General features: G+C 38.2%; 2 protein-coding genes across 2 annotated transcripts; both read left to right on the forward strand.

Moving 5' to 3' along the window:
* The first annotated feature begins 4,910 nt into the window (after positions 1 to 4,910).
* On the forward strand, positions 4,911 to 9,004 carry LOC112034091 (uncharacterized). Its single transcript, XM_065778180.1, has 6 exons — positions 4,911 to 5,415; positions 6,067 to 6,868; positions 7,426 to 7,546; positions 7,626 to 7,784; positions 7,880 to 7,939; positions 8,464 to 9,004. Exons 1-6 carry the CDS (start codon positions 5,148 to 5,150, stop codon positions 8,710 to 8,712), a joined length of 1,659 nt encoding a protein of 552 aa, XP_065634252.1. The 5' UTR covers positions 4,911 to 5,147; the 3' UTR covers positions 8,713 to 9,004.
* Positions 9,005 to 21,596: 12,592 nt separating this feature from the next.
* On the forward strand, positions 21,597 to 22,661 carry LOC112028974 (uncharacterized). The gene has a single exon (XM_024061663.2). It carries the CDS (start codon positions 21,696 to 21,698, stop codon positions 22,587 to 22,589), a length of 894 nt encoding a protein of 297 aa, XP_023917431.1. The 5' UTR covers positions 21,597 to 21,695; the 3' UTR covers positions 22,590 to 22,661.
* Positions 22,662 to 22,696: the final 35 nt, after the last annotated feature.

The raw sequence follows: 22,696 nt of genomic DNA on the forward strand, positions 1-22,696 counted from the left end.
AGTGGTACTCTTCAACCATTAGCTCATCCCTTATAAGGTGCAAAGAGGGAGGCTTTCTTTCCTATGTGGGACAACAAAATTTGCCTAAGGTTCCAACCATAGTCTAACCCTTGGCTTTTGAAGCAAAAATTGTCCCCACAGAATGGAATGAAATGGAATTAAGTGACTTTGATTGGATGTTTTAAAATAAAGGAATGGAAATGAATGAAAATGAATGGAATGTAAGTAATCTTGTTTAAGAGCAACATGGAGGGAATGAAATAGAATCATTTTATGACAATATTACTATTAGACCCCTATTTTAAAATAAAGAGTTAAATATACAAGGGTATTTTGGGAGTTTTAGGCTTCGTTTGGGAGGAGGGAATAGAATGGAATGGAAAGGAATGAAAAGAATCATTTTAGAATATTCTTCCATTCCCTTGTTTGAGAGTTTTAATGGAGTGAATGGAAAGTCTATTCCCTTATTTGGGAGTTTAAGTGGGAGGGAATGGAATGGGTAGGAGGGAACACTCATTCCTTTCTATTCTCTTAAAACTTCAAATTTTCATTCCCCCTAAAATTGGGAGGAATGGGAGGAAATGGAATTAGATTTAACGATTTTTTTACTAAAACTCTCAAAATACTCCTATATATTCAACTCTTTATTTTAAAATAGGGGTCTAATAGTAATATTGTCATAAAATGATTCTATTCCATTCCCTTCATGCTGCTCCTAAACAAGATTACTTATATTCCATTCATTTTCATTCCTTTATTTTAAAACATCCAATCAAGGTTACTTAATTTCATTCCATTTCATTCTTTTCCATTCTTTTCTATTCCCTTATGATCATTCCATTTTCTTCCCTTATGAACTTTCAAGCGGAGCCTAAGGGAATAGATAGGAATGAGTGTTTCCTTTTACCCATTCCATTTCCTCCCACTTAAACTCCCAAACAAGGGAATGGACTTTCAATTTCCTCCATTAAAACTCCCAAACAAGGGAATAGAAAAATATTTTGATATGATTCTTTTCATTCCTTTCCATTCCATTCCATTCCCTCCTCCCAAGCGAAACCTAAGGCTCTCAAATAAAAGAAGGATCCACTTGTGTATATATATATATATATATAATATTTATCTCTATATTTTAATTAAAAATTTTTAAGTCTTTTTATTGGTCAATAGAAGGCGTTAAAAATGCCCCATTGTATCCTAAAATACAAAAGATGTTAAAAAAATACAAAAGGCCCTGCAGTACACTGTACAACGCTACACGTGTAGCTGATAATAGTAGCACATTGCCCATAGATTTTTTTTTTTTTTTTGAGATTATAATTCTTACTTAAGATGGAGTAAAATTTAACATAGTTATGTAGCACTAAGTTATAATAAGGTGGACCACCGCATCAAACTTCACAAGTATAAGTGCTTACGAGGTGTGAGGGGAAATTGTTGGGGTTCAAGGCTTCAGGAGAGAGTTTCATACACACATACACTTAGATTAAACTAGAGTAGAAATTCTACCTTGTATCAATAAATAAAAAAGTTTGGTCAATAAATGAATGAATTGACATTTTTTTTTTTTTACTTAAGCCTTATCTTTGTCATTTGAGTCCTTAAATTCACATTTGTTATCACTTATAATCCTTCATCCATATTGTTGATAACTATTAAAATATTATTATAATTTATTTTAAATAAAAATAAAATGTAAAATTATACATAAACTCAGTGAAGCTTCAACTAAAAAAGACGAAAAAAAAAAAATCACCCTGATGATAGGATTAAACCTGCATAGCTTGCAAATGTAAATCAAACCCTATAGTACATCAACACAGCCTTAGTCACCAGTTAACACACATAAGCATTAAGAGCCGGCGGAAGCATAGAAGCAAGTGATGCAATCACCTAAGGCTCCACTTGGAAGTTCATAAGGGAAGGGAATGAAATTATCATAAGGGAATGGAAAAAAATAGAATGGAATGGAATGTATTTAAGTAAGGGAAAAGAATGTGTGGGGACAATTTTTGCTTCAAAGGCCATGGGTTAGACCATGGTTGGAACCTTAGGCAAATTTTGTTGTCCCACATAGGAAAGAAAGCCTCCCTCTTTGCACCTTATAAGGGATGAGCCACTAGTGGTACTCTTCAACCATTAGCTCATCCCTTATAAGGTGCAAAGAGGGAGGCTTTCTTTCCTATGTGGGACAACAAAATTTGCCTAAGGTTCCAACCATGGTCTAACCCTTGGCCTTTGAAGCAAAAATTGTCCCCACAGAATGAAATGAAATGGAATTAAGTGACCTTGATTGAATGTTTTAAAATAAAGGAATGGAAATGAATGAAAATGAATAGAATGTAAGTAATCTTGTTTAAGAGCAACATGGAGGGAATGAAATAGAATCATTTTATGACAATATTACTATTAGACCCCTATTTTAAAATAAAGAGTTAAATATACAAGGGTATTTTGGGAGTTTTAGGCTTCGTTTGGGAGGAGAGAATAGAATGGAATGGAAAGGAATGAAAAGAATCATTTTAGAATATTTTTCCATTCCCTTGTTTGAGAGTTTTAATGGAGTGAATGGAAAGTCTATTCCCTTGTTTGGGAGTTTAAGTGGGAGGGAATGGAATGGGTAGGAGGGAACACTCATTCCTCTCTATTCCCTTAAAACCTCAAATTTTCATTCCCCCTAAAATTGGGAGGAATGGGAGGAAATGAAATTAGATTTAACGATTTTTTTACTAAAACTCTCAAAATACCCCTATATATTCAATTCTTTATTTTAAAATAGGGGTCTAATAGTAATATTGTCATAAAATGATTCTATTTCATTCCCTTCATGCTGCTCCTAAACAAGATTACTTATATTCCATTCATTTTCATTCCTTTATTTTAAAACATCCAATCAAGGTTACTTAATTTCATTCCATTTCATTCTTCTCCATTCTTTTCTCTTACTTAGATACATTCTATTCCATTCCATTCTTTTCTATTCCCTTATGATCATTCCATTCTCTTCCCTTATGAACTTTCAAGCGGAGCCTAAGGGAATAAAGAGGAATAAGTGTTCCCTTTTACCCATTCTATTCCCTCCCACTTAAACTCCCAAATAAGGGAATGGACTTTCCATTTTCTCCATTAAAACTCCCAAACAAGGGAATGAAAAAATATTTTAATATGATTCTTTTCATTCCTTTTCATTCCATTCCATTCCCTCCTCCCAAGCGAGGCCTAAGGCTCTCAAATAAAAGAAGGATCCACTTGTGTGTGTATATATATATATATAATATTTATCTCTATATTTTAATTAAAAAATTTTAAGTCTTTTTATTGGTCAATAGAAGGCGTTAAAAATGCCCCATTGTATCCTAAAATACAAAAGATGTTAAAAAAATACAAAAGGCCCTGCAGTACACTGTACAACGCTACACGTGTAGCTGATAATAGTAGCACATTGCCCATAGCATACTAGCACACACAACCACATGACCCATGGCCCCACACGCTAAAACTAACTTCCCTAAAAAGCTAACCCACCCATTGTAGCATGAATAGTCTCTTTTACTTTATTATAAGTTATCATACTAATTAATAAAATCTTATTTAAGGTCTATTAAAATTAAGTGTATTAGTCATATTATTAATTGAAAAAAAATATTTGAGGAACTTAAAAACAAAAACCTAATTAGTAATTTTGCAAACCTTACTACAATTTATATACAAAGAAAGCTGACTACCATAGCTAAAACCAAACCTTAGAAACCAATAGCCAATCATGCCTTAAATTCCATCATTGTTGAGAAATCTACGGTTAAAGACCCATGAGACAAATGTAACAACCCCCCCCCCCCCCGGGTTGAGAAAACACTTATTCAACTCATCTCTCCACCACACCAAACACACCTACCACAAATATTACCCGAATCTACCAAAATTAGTTTGTTACACAATTGACCACTAGACCATATCCCATAAACCAATGGCAACTACCCCTCACGCCCAAGTCCCCAATAATGACCATTGACTATACATTTTTATCAATCCTAAACTACAACTAGAAGACCTGAAACATCAAACCTTCCTTGAACTATCAATCACCAAAACATCACTCTATAGAACCCCAAGTTGCAACAAAACCACCATCATCAATCAAAACCAATCACCCTAAGTTGATCCACCCTTACATAAGTCACCACCCATTTCAATCAAGTCATGTTGAAGCCTAAACACCTCGAAGCCCATCTAATATGTTGTGAGACCATTCAAGATACTTGGTGCAACTTAGAGAGAGAGAGAGAGAGAGAGAGAGAGAGAGAGAGTTAGATTGTTTATATATATATATATATATTTTTTTTTTTTATGGGAAGATTGTTTATATATTAAACAATAAGTAAATTGTTTTAGGATAAAAATTGGAAAGAAAAGTTAAAACTATAAATAGTTTTATAAGAAATTAAAACAGTTTTGTTTTTTTCAGAGAATTGAAATAACAAAATTGAAAGTTAAACTTTGAAAATGACAATTGACCAAATTTAAGATTTCATTTATATTTTTTCCTAATTAGATTGTATAGACAATAACAAAATGCCCATTTAGTAATGTTTTCCTAAATTGCATCTTTTCAAAATATAATTTTTTTTTAAAATTCACTTTTTTTTAAAAAAATTACTAAGTTCTCAAACAATCTCTTTTTCAAAAAGTAAAAAAAAAAAAAAAAAAAAAAAAAAAACGAATTAAATAGGCACAAGCTCTAATTCATATAACTTCTTAAAACATAAACAGAGAAGAAAGAAAATTCCAAAACAAATTTTCATATTTTCATTTCTTATAAAAAGAACTAAAAAAAACATAAATAGGTGTATAAATTTAAGGAAGTCGCTCTACATGTCAATTACGTTGTAGCCAAACAAAAATTCCCCACATTGCCTTGCTCACCAAGCAAACACAATATTCCTCTTCAAGATATCACACTTTGCTATAAATACCGTACAGAGCCTCTCACTCTCACTCTCTCTCTCTCTCTCTTCTTTGAAAACCATGAACAGCCTCCGTTAGGGTTAGGGTTTTTGATTCTCAATGATCTCTCTTTTTCGTGTCTGAAAAACCCCTGTTCTCTCTCTCTGTCAGTCTCTGTGTCTTTCTCTCTCTCTCTCTCTCTAATGGCTAGGCAAGAAAACTTAAACTTGTTCGCCCTTTTGGGTGATGAAGCAGAAGACAGCGACGACGTTTCGACGCTCATCGAAAGCGTCGTGAAGGTCGACCCTAGAGTGGCGGCGGAGGAGAAGAGGAGGAAGAAGAAGAAGAATCTGGAGGCGGAGAAACCTATAGGTATCAATTTGGATGTGGATTCCAATAACAACAACAACAACAACAACAACAAAATCGTCGTCGATATGAGAGCGAAGCGTATTGTGCTCCCTGAACATGGTGATTGTTTTTTTCTGATCCTATTCTTTCTTTTTGTCTCTGGGTTTTTTCTTTTGTTTTTTGTTTTTTTGTTTTTGGTTTTTTGTGTGTTTCGTTACTGAGAAATCGAAAGGAAGTAATCGGCAATGGAAAGAAAGAAAAACTGGGGTGATATTTGTGCTGAATATGAATATGTTGAATATTGTCTTTGGGTTTGTAAGTTTGTACTTTGTTATTGTTCATCTCATTTCGCCACTCTGTAGTGGATCTATTCCTAGTAGAGTGACTAAATAATGTTAAGGTGGATTTTTTCCTGGCCAAGAACCACTAAATTCCTTTCATTTGTTTTCTATTGAAATGATTTGTGAAAGAGTATTGTGTGCCGGAATTGTATATTGATTTGTGAAATTGAAGTTGCATTATGTTTTGGGATTTGTTATTCTGAGTCGATGACTCAATGATGTGTAAGGGAATCACAACATTCTTATATTGTGTTATTCTTGAAACATTATATTGTGATTGGGAATTGCAGGATTTAACATGTTTGACTCCCTTCTGTTTATTTAGTTTTATAATAGTTTGTTGCATCGTGTTTTATGTTTAAGAGTGTTTTACTCATATTCTGTACCTATTATTATTATTATTATTTATTTTTTAATTTCCAACTTGCAGTTACAAGAAGAGATATTGTAGTAAATAAAAAGCAGTCAGACGAGCAGGGTCAGAGTCGCGGTTCTGAAAGGTTTGGGCCAGGTGGGAATGGTTCTCAACGTAATTATGGAGGGGCTGATGGATATCAGCGTAACAATGGAGGGCGGAATGGTTATCAACGGAGTAACAGGGGATCTGATGGCTATCAACCAAATAATGGAGGGGCTGATGGATATCAGAGAAACAATGGAGGGCGGAATGGTTATCAACGGAGTAACAGGGGATCAGATGGCTATCAGCCCAATAATGAAGGGGGTAGTGGTTATAATGGGAACAATGGAGGGGAAAATAGTTTCCAGAGGACTGAGGGAGCTGATGCTGTAAATGCAGTAGGGGATGGTTGGCAGGTGCAGGGGCGTGTTCGTGTCAGTGGAGGCAGAGGGAGAGGGGGAGGTAGGGGAAGAGGCCGTGGTAGAGGAAGTGAGAACCAAGATGTTGTGAGCAGTTATCCATCTGATAAGCCAGGCCAGGATACAAATGATGGTGGCAGTGCGGAACAGAATGAGTTTCAGGGTAAAGTTCGTGAAAGTGAGGCACAATCTGATGAGAGACCTAGAAATGTGAATCGGGGTACTGGTGGTGGTAGAAGGGGTAATGGTAGGGGAAATCATGGTTTCAGGGGACAAGATAGCCGTCCTTATGATAGACAATCTGGACCTAATAATAGAAGAGGTGAAGTGTCTAATGATACTGAAGCAAAGGAAAACCGTGGCGGTGATATTGGGACTGCAGTGCAAGTTGATAACAGTGCTGGAGCTGAATGGTATGCTCTTTCTACAAATGACTTTTAGTATACATGTAATTCTTTTTTGTGTTCTTTCATCATTCTTATTTTTAATCTTGCTGCTTGGCCAGTTTAAATTTGCTGTTTGTACCATATGTTAAGGAGGTTCTCTATTTGACCTTTCCTTTTGTATGTGATATTTTACTTTTGTAAACTACGATATCTATTTTCATAACTGGGAAAAAAAAAGTGACAGTGAGCTATATGTCATGTTAAAAATGCTTAACAATTCACAGGGATGGTTATAAATTCAGATATAAGATTTATATGGTGGAAAGATAAAAATCATAACTTAAATCAAAGTATTGGCTGATATGCTTTAGGATTGTGAGTGGTTGAAGTTTTCTGAATCTGGAAGCCATTGCCAGGTCCAGCTAAATTGCTCTATTGATATGTAGACTTTATTCTGATTTTTATTTGTTTCTTTTATTCTTGTATATCATAGGGATATTCCTGTGACTTTATTCTGATTTTTATTCTGATATGTAGACTTTATTCTGATTTTTATTTGTTTCTTTTATTCTTGTATATCATAGGGATATTCCTGTGACTACCGAAGAACCTAAAGATGCAGAGCATGAACAAGGGAAGCTTAAAGCTCAAGATAATTCTGAAAAGAAGGCCAAACATGCTGCTGATGATGATGAAGAAGAGAAGGTAAGGATATTATTCATTTCAAATTGTCAAGATCATCTTGTCAATTGAAAGTTAAATGGATCATTTGGTTTTCTTACAGAATATGACACTTGAAGAATATGAGAAGGTGTGTTTTGAGAAGAGGAAAGCATTGGAATCTTTGAGAAAGACTGAGCAGAGAACGGTCACTCTTGATAAGGATTTTGAGTCAATGCAACTTGTCGAGAAAAAGAAAGATGACAGCCTTGTCATCAAACCGGTGGGTAAACTAGTTTGTAGTCTTATTTTTTTATTTTTCATTGGTTGTATGTTATATTTGAATGGTTTCATGTTGCTTTTCTAATGTTAATCCAGAAGCCTGAGGAGAAGCTTAAGAAGAAAAATAGCCTTGAAAAAGACGATAAAGCTCGGAAGGTAACTTATGACATTCCCTTGCATGCATTGTGTTCAGTTCATATACTTTTTCCTATATCTCTTCATTTCTGTGATAATTATTCTTGGCTGATATATATGTGTTTACATACCAAGAAACAACATATTAAATATGTATTTGCATTGCCGATTTGATATTTTCTGTCTAATATTCTATGTTAACAATATTAAATCAGTTCTTTACTTTGGTTAGTAAATCTGTCCCTGATTCAACTATACCTGAATCATCTTTATATCACTCCTGATATTTTATGCATGGCAGCTAGTGTACTCTTTCATGGTCAAAATTTATGTTCCCACTTTGAAGCTTGATTCATTTGGTTGGTGAATAGTATCTACACGTTTTCTTCTCTGCACCATAGTTATGCAGTCTTTCTGTTCTATTTATATTTCAGTTCTTTTCTTTCAGCCATTATATCCATTTAGTGCAGAGGTGGAGGCAGTGGGTGGATCCAGGGTTTATCTCTGTATGGTGTTCTCATATAATACATATGTTTTTCTTGCAGTCAATGAACATTAATGAATTCCTGAAACCAACTGTTCCTGCTCGTGGTGGCCGTGGCCGTGGTCGTGGTCGGGAGCGTGGGGGCCAAGGTGAGTTTAGGGGTGAGCGTGGTGGCCGAGGTGAGTATAGGGGTGAGCATGGCGGCCGAGGTGAATTTTTGGGACGGCAACCTCAGGTGGGGGATGTTTCTGCACCTAGCATTGAAGACCCTCAACAATTTCCTGTTCTGGGAGGAGCTATCAAAGCCTGAATTTTGTTGGTCGTTGGATTGATTTTTTTTTTTTTTTTTTGGTTTCATTTTAATTTTTCATTTTATATTGGGGGAATTTCTAGCTTCTACTGGGGCCATAATTTTGAAAAGTCTTTGGAGGGTTTCTACTTAGGCATCTCTCTTCTTTTGGAACAGCTTCTAGTTTCTACTTAGAATCTTGTTGTCACATCTATGCTTAACAGGATTTGGCAAAAATTTTCGATGTGTATTATGCAATTCTGTTTCTGTGTTTCATTTCTTATGATAGTTATATCATTAGTTTTTCTATCAAGAGTTTCCATGCTAGTTTTGGTTGCTTGACTGATCAACAGAAGCCATAAATGAAATTTTGGTCTTATGTGAGATGTAATTTTGGGTCTTATGCTTATAATTGTCTGCAAGTGAGCATCGTTGTGCCTTCTTAACGAGTGATTTCCTCTTTTTAGTTAAAAAAGTTATGTGAGGGTGTCTGAAACCATAATTGTAAATTTTCTTTTGTGCTTATAATTGTCTGTAAGTGAGCACTGATATGACTTCTTAAGGAGAGTCATTTCCTCTTGATAGTTCCGTAGAGTTTGAACATCTGAGCCTTTAGATTTAAGACACCACTAGCAATCAGCATATTTCAGAATTAGAGAAGGGTATCAGTTTTTGCCTTGATCACCAAATTTTCTGCTATTTAATTAACTATTGTTCACTTGGAGTAGCATTACTAGAATCAGACCCAATCACTAATAAGGATGGCTTGGACGAATGGGCACCACATAGAGTGATCTATATCATCCAGTTGAAAATCTAACATGGCCATATTTGTCAACAATCTCAATTCTCAAAGTGGATGCTGCAAAAGTTGTACGCCAGGCAGCCAGGTCCAAGGTGGATGTGTAACTGGATAGGTTTGCTTCCAACTGGACAGGCTCGCTTAGTTCATGGTCTTAGCTTCCCAGCTCAGCGGGTTCATGGGTTTGAAAGGATTTGTTTGGATTTAAGGATTTAAAACAAGGGGCTTTTAAATACAAGTTATTATTATATATTAATATATAAATAAATTGAACTATTAATGATGAAGTAAAAATGATAAAGATTTTTTTTTTCTCCAAATAAAAGCGCTTGTGATAATCTGAAATCACATTTTACATCTAGTTGTTAATTCCACAGCTCAAATCCCATAAATTTCATCAATAAAAAAAATTGATATTTCTCATATTCTATGCTGATTTGTGGCACATATGAAAAACAAAATTAGTTTAAATAATTTTAATTGTGATTAATATGATTTAAGATAGTTTACAATTCACAAACTGACTTGATGAAAAAATAATTTGTAATCAATAAGTTTTTTTTGGATTAATTTTTTACTCTCTTTTAACTTGGCATCCCTTGGAAAAATATATGGCTCTATCACTGACCATATTTGCCTAATTAATAAAATAATTTCAATATAATTCTTGGTCTAATAAGAAAAGCTGTTTGATAATTGATATTATTTATAAATGTAATCATATTAATTAATTAATTATAATTATTACGCAAAGGAATAAAAATTGAGGGCAGAAAACAAAATTCAGAATCAACAATTGGTATCACTATCTATCATCAACCCATGAACTGACCAATTGCCTATAATGGGCTCTTGGTGCATTTGTCTATTATGGCCTCATGACCTTTTAACGAGTTGATCCACCGATTAAGTTGAATCAATATCGAACCCTTGCTAGGATAAAACTTAGAACCAATAGTGGATGTGTGACCAAATAAAAGAGAAATAATAAGGGACCACAGTTTAACTTATTGACACATATAGTAAGCCTTACAGGAATAGTTTGATCAGATAGAGAGAGAGAGTTGTTGAAGTTCCCTTGAGGGCAAAAGCAAAACAAAATAACCCCTATTCCAATTTCTTGGATGATTATAAAATTCATACTTGTCCAATTGGGTTCATGAATGAAAATTGATGGTGTAAAGAAAATGTGTCTAGTTTAATCTCGTCCATATGGGCCGTCCATGGAAAAATGTAAAGAAGGGGACGAAGGGCTCTTACGCTCGTCCCTCACATACTCATCCCCCCTTTCTGCTGGTCCTTGAAGCAAAGGACGGATGAGGTTGCTGAACCTTAGGCTCTTGATGACTTAAGCTCTTTCAAAGGCCAAGGATGGGTTGCGTCGCTACGAACCAATCCTTTCACTAACCGTTGAGCACAAATCTCGATGAGGTAACTTCCATGGCAGTTATGGAAGTTATCTTATAATTTCCTGAATTCCTCAATAACAAGAACGATTGTCAAATGGGTAACCGTTCCACGAACACTATATAAGCATCCGTGAATGAAGAAAAGAGGTATGAAAAACATTCTTCACAAAAAGAACTCTGAAAATATTCTCTTTTACCTGAAAAGAGTCATTGACTTTGGCATTTGAGGATTTTAGGCCGTCTTCCACCGGTCTCCTCTGATTTTACGTTTGTTTTTTCAGGACTCAGCCTCAAGATCGACAACGCCTGAAACTTTCAGCTCACTGATATCACAAGATTCATCAGTTGGCGTCGTCTGTGGGAAAGAATTTTGCATGAATTTTTGCGATTTCTTTCTCCGACAAATGGCTAAAATGGTCCGGACAAGATCAAGGGCTACTAGTCCTGGCCCTCAACAGAGTCGGGATGCTTCCAGTAACCCTCATCGCGATCGTCAATCGGTGCCTACCATGCAACCATCTTCTGTCCAACACGCGCAATCCATGGCCGCTGCTATGGCAGAGTTAACCCGTCAGAACCAGGAGTTGGTCAGAGAACTTAATTTAAGGAGGCAGCATCACGAATGGAACAATGAAGGACAGGCCGAAAGTCAAGAAGATGGAAGGAATGTTGAGCTTGAAAGCCAGTCAAGGGGTACTGCTTCTCGGAGGGAGCCTCATTTGGAAAAAGAAATAGACCAAATGAGAAGAGTTATGGATGAGATGAGGGAGAATATGAGGAAGATGAACCCTGTAGAAGATTTGGTCCACAGAACTGATTCCCCCTTTGTGGCTTCCATCAATGCTCACCCTTTGCCGCCTAAGTACAAGATGCCTTCTTTAGATTCGTATGATGGAACACGGGATCCTTTTGATTATATTGCTACTTTCAAAACTACCGTGCACCTTCAAGGAGTTCCGGATGAAATAATGTGCAGAGCTTTCCCTACTACTCTCAAAGGACCCGTACCGGTATGGTTTAGCAAAATACCTCTGAACACAATAACGTCCTTCGAAGAGTTAAGCAAATTATTTGTCAACAATTTTATCGGAGGCCAGAGGCACAAGTGTTCCTCGTCTAGCTTGCTAACCATAGAGCAAGGAGAGAATGAAAGTTTGCGGTCCTTTATCATACGATTCAATAGGGAAGCCTTGGCTGTGGACGAGATGGATGATAAGCTCCTTTTGGTTGCTTTCCATAATGGGGTTCATTCTGACTTGTTTATCCACAAGTTATATGAGCAGGAGCCCCAAACCATGGCTGAACTCGTCCATTCAGCCTAGAATTTTATGAATGCAGAGGATGCTATCATAGCAAAGAAGAGGAAAAGAGTTGAGAAAATGGAGGCCAATCCAACACGCCATTCGGAACAAGGTCCTCTTCCTAAAAAGGGACGAATGGAAGACAAGAAGGATTGAGACAAAAAGGTTGGCCCTTCAACATGAAGTCAACCGTATACACCACTGAACACACCGCTCGAGCAAGTCTTTATGCAAATCAAGGATGATCCTTCCTTGAAATGGCCGGAGAAGATGAAGGGAGATCCTAATAAGCGCAATAGAAACAAGTATTGTCGCTTCCATAGAGACCATGGGTATGATACAGACGAATGTTTTGATCTAAAGCAGCAAATTGAGAATATCATAAGGTAGGGAAAGTTAAAGAGTTTCCTTGGACGAGACCACAAGGATGAGAAACTGAAGGGTAAAGTAGAAGAGTCATCACGACCACTGCTCGGAGAAATCAAAGTTATCATAAGGGGAAATGCGGCAGGCCAGTCATCCAAGTCCAAGAAGGCATACCTGAAGGTAATGCAGAGCGTTCATCTCTCTGGACGGTCACCCACAGCAAAGGCTACGAACAAGCAAGCAATCACGTTCACGGAGGAGGACGCGGAAAGAATTCACCATCCTCATGACGATGCAATCGTCATTACCTTGCTTATTGCTAATTACACAATTAGAAAGGTGTTGGTGGACAATGGAAGCTCAGCGAATATATTGTATTTTCCAGTTTTTTAGCAAATGAGACTAGGATGAGATAGGCTTCGCCCGGTGAGTTCCCCTCTGGTAGGTTTCAGTGGAATGAAGGTGCAACCTATTGGTACTATTTCTTTACCAGTAGTAGTGAGGGCATACCCGCAACAAATGACCAAGGATGTGAACTTCTTGGTGGTAGATTGTTCATTCTCCTACAACGCCATAATTGGAAGACCAACTTTAAATAGTTGGAAGGCTGTCACATCCACTTATCACCTATCGGTCAAATTTCCAATAAAGCATGGGGTAGGGCAAGTGCAAGGAGACCAGCTAGTAGTAAGGGAATGTTACCTAGCAATGTTGGCCATGGATGAGCAAGTTCAGGCCATGAATATTGAAGAAAAGAGAATTGTGGTAGAACCCACTAAAGCATTGGAAGATATTTCCTTAGATGAAAATAACCTTGAGAAGTGTACTAGAGTTGGAGCAGATCTAGAAGAAGAAATTAAGAAGGACCTCATCCAGTTTTTAAAGAAAAACACTGATGTATTTGCCTGGAGTCATGAGGATATGCCAGATATAGATCCCAGTGTCATCACCCACCGACTAAATGTATGTCCTTCCTCCAAGCCAGTACGACAAAAGAAAAGAGTCTTGCCCCTGAAAGAGATAATGCTATCAAAGACGAAGTTCAGAAGCTGATAGCGGTGAAGTTTATACGGGAAGTGTACTATCCAGATTAGTTGGCCAACGTAGTAATGGTTAAAAAGGCGAACGGCAAGTGGCGGATGTGTGTAGATTTTACTGACTTAAACAAGGCTTGCCCCAAGGATAGCTATCCATTACCGCGCATTGATCAACTGGTGGATTCTACCGCAGGCCACAAATTACTTATTTTTATGGATGCTTTCTCAGGATACAACCAAATAAGGATGGACGAGGCTGACCAGGAGAAGACATCCTTCGATATTAGCCAAGGCTTATTCTGTTATGAAGTAATGCCCTTTGGCTTGAAAAATGAAGGGGCGACGTACCATCGACTGGTTAACCACATATTTCGTCCTCAGATTGGACGAAACGTAGAAGTCTATGTGGATGACATGTTAGTGAAAAGCCTGGATGAGGGAAAATATCTGGACGACTTGCAAGAGACCTTCGATACACTTAGACGTTACAACATGAAGTTGAACCCTAGCAAATGCGCTTTCGGAGTAGCGTCAGGAAAATTCTTTGGATTCATGGTTTCACATAGAGGAATAGAGGCGAATCTAGAAAATATTAAAGAAATTCTGGATATGAAGCCTCCGCGGAGTATCAAAGAAGTTCAGTCTCTTACTGGGCGAATTGCTGCCCTCAACAGGTTTGTTTCTAAAGTTATTGACAAATGTTTACCATTTTTCAAGGTTCTAAAGAAAGCATCTGAGTGGACGGACGAGTGCCAAAAAGCCTTTCAAGACTTGAAGACGTACCTCGTTGCAGCTCCGTTGCTGAGTCCTTCCATGACGGGAGAAGAGCTGTTTTTGTACCTGGCAGTGACCCCACATGCTGTGAGCTCAGCGTTGATAAGAAAGGAAGGAAAAGTACAAAAGCCAGTGTACTATACTAGCAGGGCATTGAGGGGAGCAGAAGGATGGTATCCACTAATAGAAAAGTTAGCTCTCGCACTTATCACGGCTTCCAGGAAGTTAAGGCATTATATCCAAGCCCATATAATCAATGTGATGACAGACCACCCACTTAAGAAAGCCATGAATAAGTTGGAAGCCGTAGGACAATTAATCCAGTGGGCTATCGAACTCAGTGAGTTTGATTTTCGATACCAACCAAGGCATGCTATCAAGGCTCAGACCCTGGCAGACTTTATTGCGAAGTTCACATCAAGTTGCGATGATGAGGAAAGTATGGAAGAAAGCAAAAAGTGGGTCATCCATGTGGATGGTTTGTCGACACAACACGCAAGAGGAATAAAAGTGGTTTCGCAATTCCCTGAGGGAGATAAATTGAAGCATAAGATCCATCTACAGTATCAAACAACCAATAATGAAGTTGAGTATGAAGCCCTCCTTAAAGGATTAGAACTGGCCAAGTCTGTTAAAGTGAAGTCAATACTTGTCTTGGGAGATTCTCGGTTGGTCATGGGTCAAATAAATGGGACGTACGAGACAAAGGAAGAATGGATTAAAAAATACTTAAAGAAAGTATTACAGTTTGTGAAGAAGTTCAAGGAAGCTAACTTCGTTCAAATCCCAAGGGAGGAGAACTTGGAAGCAGATGCATTAGCGAAGGAAGCCTCAGCAACTGGAGTCATGGACGAGTACGACGAAGTCCAATATCTCCCAAGTATAGACCTCTTGGAAGTACAACAAATAGGGAATGAAGAAAATTGGATGACCCCAATAATATCGTACTTGAAGGACGAGAAGCTTCTGGAAGAAAAGGATAAGGCCAGAAAACTTAGGGTTAGAGCAGCCAGGTATGTCCTTATGGACGAAGTCCTGTATAAAAGAGGCTTTTCTCAACCCTATCTCAGGTGTTTGGCTCTAGACGAGGCGAACTATGTGTTGAGGGAAATTCATAAAGAAGCTTGTGGAAATCATTCAGGAGCCAGATCACTCATCCACAAGGTCGTCCGTGCAGGGTACTATTGGCCAACTGTTCAAGCAGACGCAAAAGCTTATGTCAAAGTATGTGACCAATGCCAACGATTTAATAATGTCCCTAGACAACCATCAGAGTATCTCACCCCGATGATGGCTCCGTGACCCTTTGCTCAATGGGGCCTAGATATACTAGGTCCTTTTCCACTTGGAACCAAGCAGATGAGATTTTTAGTGGTGGGCATAGACTATTTTACCAAGTGGGTTGAAGTAAAACCCTTGGCAAGCATCACGCAGGAAAAGGTAAAAAACTTTGTTTGGAAGAACATACTGTGCAGGTTTGGGGTGCCCAAAGGCGGCAATTCGACAATGCCCTCTTCAGGGATTTCTGTGAACACTTCGGAATCCAAAACCATTATTCCTCCCCCGCCCACCCTTAAGCAAACGGTTAAGCCGAAGTTGCAAACCGATCCTTATTGAAAATCATCGAGACTCGGCTTGAGGGGGCAAAAGGAGTATGGCTAGATAAGCTACTTGGAGTCCTATGGGCGTACAGGACGACAGCAAGAACCCTATAGGGGAAACTCCTTTTAAGCTAGCCTATGGAAGCGAAGCAATCATACCTGCGGAAGTGCACATGGCTAGCCACAGGGTGATGTCATATCAAGACAAGGATAACGAGGAGCAGCTCCGCTTGAACCTCGATCTAGTAGATGAGGTGAGAACGGACGCAGAACAAAGAACAGCAAGGTACAAGAACCTCATGGTTAGGAGATATGATGCGATGGTTAAACCAAGGCGATTTAATATTGGAGACCTCGTCCTAAAAAGGGTTTCTTTAGCAACCAAGAATCCAACTCATGGGAAATTGGGACCTAACTGGGAAGGACCCTACAGGGTTGTCAACTATAAAAGACAAGGATTCTATTACTTGGAAGCATTAGACTGGAGGAAACTAGAGCATCTTTGGAATGTTGAACACCTAAGGAGGTACTACCAATAAATTGCCAGCTTGGACTAGTATGAAGACCATTTATATACTTATCTACATAAGTTTATTTACCTGTCTTTAGTGTTGCTTTGTTATTACTATGTTAAAGTTATGGACGAAGTTATGGTTTGGTTTGTATTTATTTTTCTAAAAAGGCATGAACTTCTAAGTGTATGCCTCGTCTGTGAACAATATCTATGCTATATGTACATAATGTTGCGTGAATCACTGGCATATTACTTTTGTTCAAATCAACCCTAAAAAAAAAAAAATAAAAAATAAAAAATAAAAAAAAAAAATAAATAAATAAAAAAAAAAAAAAAAAAAAATTTCTTTGGACGCAGAGATGAAATGTCAAACTTTCCTAAAGGAAAAATAAAATTAAGGCATGCTCTTCCAAAATGAAGGACGAGGTAAAAGCCTATGCCTTGAGCAAACCTCAAAGCCCAAATCATGTCCATATCATGGACGAGGTAAGACAGTGCATATCTCGCACATGGATGAGGAAATGTATAGACGAGTGTTTGAAACTTGCACCAAAAACATTCCAGTCTATGGACGATTAAAATGCAGGGTCTTATCATCATTGAACATGATAATCAGCCAAGTCTAAGGATGGGCAACGCTGATAATTACCATTTCACAGGGATGAACTACACTTAGTGAAATTCCAATAAAAATGGTACAAGTATATATATGAAATGTAGACGAGCCAAACGTGAAATCTTGTATATGAAAATAAAAACTCTCGTCCACGCATATATAAAAGAAAAATAATAGCATTTAGTTGTTTCAAGGGCAGACAACCAACATCCAAACACCCTTGTAAAATTAAAATTTGTTTTTATAAAAACTCATCTTTAAACCATGGACAAGCTTAATGTGCTTGAATTGCATAAAAAGGAAAAAGAAAGAGAACATGAACATTAAAATATTCTCTAAACTGGAGGAGCATCAATGTTAGAATCGTCCTGAGGAGGCAGGGTTGTAGCATCGTCCTCAATGTTGGCATTCTCTGAGCCAGCATGAAGGAGAGAACTAGTGGCAGTAGTGTTCAAATTAAGTATGATGGAGTTAAAGTCCAAGCCAGGGAACTTTTCTATAGCGTCCATCCTGAAATCCACAAATCCAGCTGCATAATTAGCGTCCAGAATATCGGTATATTGTTTGGACGCTTTGAATTCAGCCACTGCGTCTCCTTTCACCGTGGAGAGAAGAATATTTTGTTCGTCATTCTTTTTCTGCAGGTCCTCGAGACGAATATCTTTCTCTGCTGCGTTGACCTTCAACTTCTCAACCAAAGTTTGCAACTCCTTCACCTCGTCCGTGGTTTTGGCAGCCACTTCAACCCATTGCTTAGCCTCGTCCTTCAATTCCTGAATCTTCGTCTCTAACAAGATGCTCGTCTGTCCAATCCTGTGGCCTGCCTAGATGTTGCTATAAACTTTAACATGCTCTATTAAAAAAAAAACACACACACACACAATAAATAAAAGTTAAAAAAAAAAAGAGAGCGAAGAAGAACGAAAACTTTTAGTCAAGACGAGGTATATATTTTACCTTAAAAAGATCATGAACACCAGAGTGTTCAAAATCTTTAAGGGACATGTGATAGCAAATGTTTATATCCTCGTCAGAAACAGCGTTCTTGAAACGTTCCCAGGCCAGATCTTCATTTTCAATAATATTTGAAGGGACCTTTTGGGAAGGTTGAGACGAGGTTGACACAGTCATTTTGGATGGAGGAGTCTTGGATGAGGTGGTTTCAACAGGAGTGGACGAATCAACATCAAACACTTTGGCAGGCTGATGAGACGAAGGAGGATTAGGTTTGACTACTTGGGACGAGCCATGCCTGGTTTTCTTGCCACGTCGACTGGGAAGATTTTCCAAATCTAAGTTTTTTGACAAAGTCTTCCTCTTGTCTCTAGTTGACAAACGAGCTTGAAACCCTGGCTCAAGACGAGCTCCCTCACCAGTAACTTCTTTTCCTTTGTTTCCTCTCATGGTTGCCATTCCCAAAAAAAAAAAAAAAAAAGGGAAGAAAGTTTTCTTTAGCACAAATGAAAATAAAAATAAAAGGTGCAAGGAATGTTTGGAGTTTGAAACTTACTTTTTTTCACAGTAATTCCTTGTGCAAGTGCTACTTCGGACAGGTTAGGACCTAATCCCCACTTGGTAAGTCGTCTAAGATTAACCAAGGAATGAAAATTCCTATCTGTCTGTATACGAGCCCTGTGGACGTGGTCACGATGCAACTTGCTCAAGGAAGGTCGTTTAATGGCTGTAAGGAAATAAGGGGAGGTTAAATAATAATAATAATAATAATAATAATAAATAAATAAATAAAAAGGAGAGTGGGAAAGCTAAGGGACTTACCCTCAGGATGAAGGTTCCCTAGGTCCCTAGTAAAATGATCAAATGTATCCCGGGCAACGTCTACAGGATTTCCAGCCTAGAAGCCGGAGACGAAGAAAAACTCCGTCTTCCACTTTCTATCAGACGAGGCCAAGGATTTCACCAGTCTACAATCTCTACCTCTGGTTGTGAATTGATAAAAGTCAGGAGATTGATGAATTTCTGAGGGTTTGTAACAATAGAGGAACTCATCCACGGTAAGAGGACGGTCTCCTCCAAACACTTCCCTCCACAAATTTTTCATAGAGATAACCAATCTCCATGCATTTGGGTTAAATTGGCATACTCCTAAACCTAATCTAACTAATAACTCTCTAGTAAAAGCATTTAAAGGAAACTTAAGACCCCCCAAAAGGTAAGTCTCATACATACCTATCCCAAAATGAGGGTTACAACACCACGCTCCATGGACGAGCAATCTAGGGTTAAACTCGTCCGGAATCTGGTACCATTCCCTAAGATTGTTTAGTCTTTCCTCATCCGTCTTGGAAGAGATTTCTACAGCACAACTGTACACAGTTATCTCTATCTCGTCCAAGGGACTGGACGGAGGCATGAAGGACGAGGTACTAGCCTGGGACCCTGAAGCTTTCCTAAGCTGTTCTTGCACTACTTCTATAGGAAACCCAGAGACTCCTGAGACATATTCCTCGTCCGTGGTGTTTCCCCCACTACTATTATTGGTATCACTAGAACTATCACTACTTTCGCCATAATACTCGTCTATAGCTTTCTCGTACTATTGCTAGACGAGGAGATAGTTATTTCTGACGTTTTTAAATTTTTTTTGGAGAAACCTAAAAAACGAGAAAAGAGGGAATACCTGGCTCTAGGACGAATAGAGACTATGGACACAAGGAAACTCCTAGACGAGGCTCTAGATGATGAATGTCAAAGAAGGAAAATCTCAGAAGTGTGAAAGGTAGTGGAGGCATTCCACTATTTATAGATAGCTGACCTGGGCATATGAAGCGACACAATCAATCAGATGATGACACGTGGTCTTCGTCTCGAAAAAATGAATCGACGAGATTGGCCACCATTGAAATTATGACACATGACACATCTAATTATGGAAAGAAGCTCGTCCATCCAAAGAATTATGTTACAATATTTTCTTGGACAACCCATGGACAAGGGGGCAACTGATGGTGTAAAGAAAATGTGTCTAGTTTAATCTCATCCATATGAGCCGTCCATGGAAAAATGTAAAGAAGGGGACGAAGGGCTCTTATGCTCGTCCCTCATATACTCGTCCCCCCTTTTTGTTGGTCCCTGAAGCAAAGCTTGTCTGTCCTTAGTAATGGACGGACGAGGTTGCTGAACCTTAGACTCTTGATGACTTAAGCTCTTTCAAAGGCCAAGGATGGGTTGCATTGTTACGAACCAATCCCTTCACTAATCGTTGAGCATAAATCTCGATGAAGTAACTTCCATGACAGTTATGGAAGTTATCTTATAATTTCCTGAATTCCTCAATAACAGGAACGGTTGTCAAATGGGTAACCATTCCACGAACACTATATAAGCATTCGTGAATGAAGAAAAGAGGTATGAAAAACATTCTTCACAAAAAGAACTTTGAAAATATTCTCTTTTACCTGAAAAGAGTCATTGACTTTGGCATCAGAGAATTTTAGGCCATCTTCCACCGGTCTCCTCTGATTTTACGTTTGTTTTTTCAGGACTCAGCCTCAAGATTGACAACGACCGAAACTTTCAGCCCACTGATATCACAATATTCATCAAAAATATCCCCAACCATTAAACTCTTCACAATCACAAGAACCAGTCTTTGCTCCAACCAAACAAAACCGGGCCATTCCACCTCCTAAAATAAGCTCAAGTACTCAACTTCAACCATGTGCCTGTCTCGTGACACACCACCACACACACCCTTATCCCACAACCTTTGGAATATAATCATGCTACCAACGTATCATTTTTCACAACAAATCCACCATAAAAGCCTACAAGTGTCAAGTTGTTAATACTTAATAGCAGGTCAAAAAATTGATGATAGTTGTAGAGTTAGATGAGAATTAATAATAGCTTGCTACCTTAATTTTGTTTTGAAATTGTTGTGTTCCACAACAATATCCTAACAAATTTTATAATTGATATCAATTGTGTGCATGACTTAGAGTCAATAATTTTATAAGAGTCCTATTAAGGAATGCTTTTAGCGTTTTAAGACATTTGTTAATATCACTTTTATGAAAAATATAAAAAAACTACTAAAAAAATTATTTACATTTTTATTTTATTATAAAAAATTTCTAAATATACATCCTAAACCAATGTTATAGATTGTAAACAGTAAAGAAACAATCACGATTCTATGAGTTTCAATTGTGTGCATAACTCGTAATTAACGAGTTCAATAATTATGAAATTTGCTGTGAAAATAGTTGTGACGGTCCAACTTAGTACTATCGCTCAGGAAATAATATCGTCCGCGTCAGCGCACCCCCACAACTGCGAATAAACTCAAGAGGTGCGTTTGGATATGCTGCCATGTGTACAGTCCTACAAGGATACTCCATAGCATATCCTCAGAAGTCAGAATTAATAATTCTCAAAGTCTTTTTAAAAGCATAGCTCTCTCCGAATATTCCCATTTCAAATTCTCTTTATAAACCTTCTCAGTTCTCCGCATTTCATTATAAGTACTCTCAAAAACGTAGTACTTACCAACACAAAAAAAAAAAACAACAAAAATGATTTTCAAAAACAGCTTTTGTTTTGTTTTGGTTTTTTAGGACAGAAATGTTTAACGGGTTCGTTAAGCCAAAGCGAGTTACTGACCCGCTCGACGACAAGGTCAGAGCTCGACTCGTCACGTCGCAACTCAGTTACGTCAGCAGCAGCGGAAGCGAGCACTCGCCTTGCCTTAGCCTCTCCGAACTCGTCCACGATTTCCTCGAGAACGATTCCGAAACCGAGTCCCAGCTCGCTTGCAACTCTGACTCGGAACGAGTCGACTCGGTCTCCGACTCGGTCGAGGCGGCGGAGACCATCGTCGACCTGTGCAACAACAATGTCAATGCCTACAAGAAATTGCTGACGTGTCACGTTTCGGAGGCGGTAGAAACGTTTTCGTGCCTGAGGTCGAATCGAAACGTTTTCCTTCGAAACGTGATGGCGTTTTTAAGGGGTTTGGGGCACAATGCGGCCGTGTGTAAGACTAGGTGGGACTCCACGTCGGGGCTCGCAAGCGGGACCTATGAGTTCATTGACGTGGTCCAATCAGAGTCAACCATGTGTCATTCTCGATATTTTATCGACCTGGACTTCGCGACCCAGTTCGAGGTCGCGAGGCCCAGCGAGGAATACTCTAAGCTTGTACAACATTCTTTGCCTAGGGTTTTTATCGGGTGTGGCGAGGAGTTGAGGAAGTTGGTGACGATCATGTGTGTCGTGGCGAAGAGATCGTTGAGGAGTAGGCAACTTTCTGTACCTCCGTGGAGAAAGAACCGTTATATGCAGAACAAGTGGTTCGGTCCGTACAAAAGGACCACGAACCCGGTTCATGATCAACCGGCTCGGCAGCTAATGTTGCCGGTTGGAGGTGTTAAGTGCAGGTTTGTTGAGTTTGACGACACCGTTTCGGACGTCAATGTTTACAGCAACCACCGTGGGTTTTTTGTTCCTACTAGATAATATATGCATTGTTATTAGTTATTCCCGAATAATTTGTAGTGGTTTTTTTTTTTTTTTTTTTTTTTTTTTTTTTTTTAATTTTTAATATTATAAAACAAATCTTCTTA

The sequence above is a fragment of the Quercus suber genome, unplaced genomic scaffold, assembly GCF_002906115.3.
Source record: "Quercus suber isolate HL8 unplaced genomic scaffold, Cork oak 2.0 scaffold_175, whole genome shotgun sequence".
Taxonomy (NCBI): domain Eukaryota; kingdom Viridiplantae; phylum Streptophyta; class Magnoliopsida; order Fagales; family Fagaceae; genus Quercus; species Quercus suber.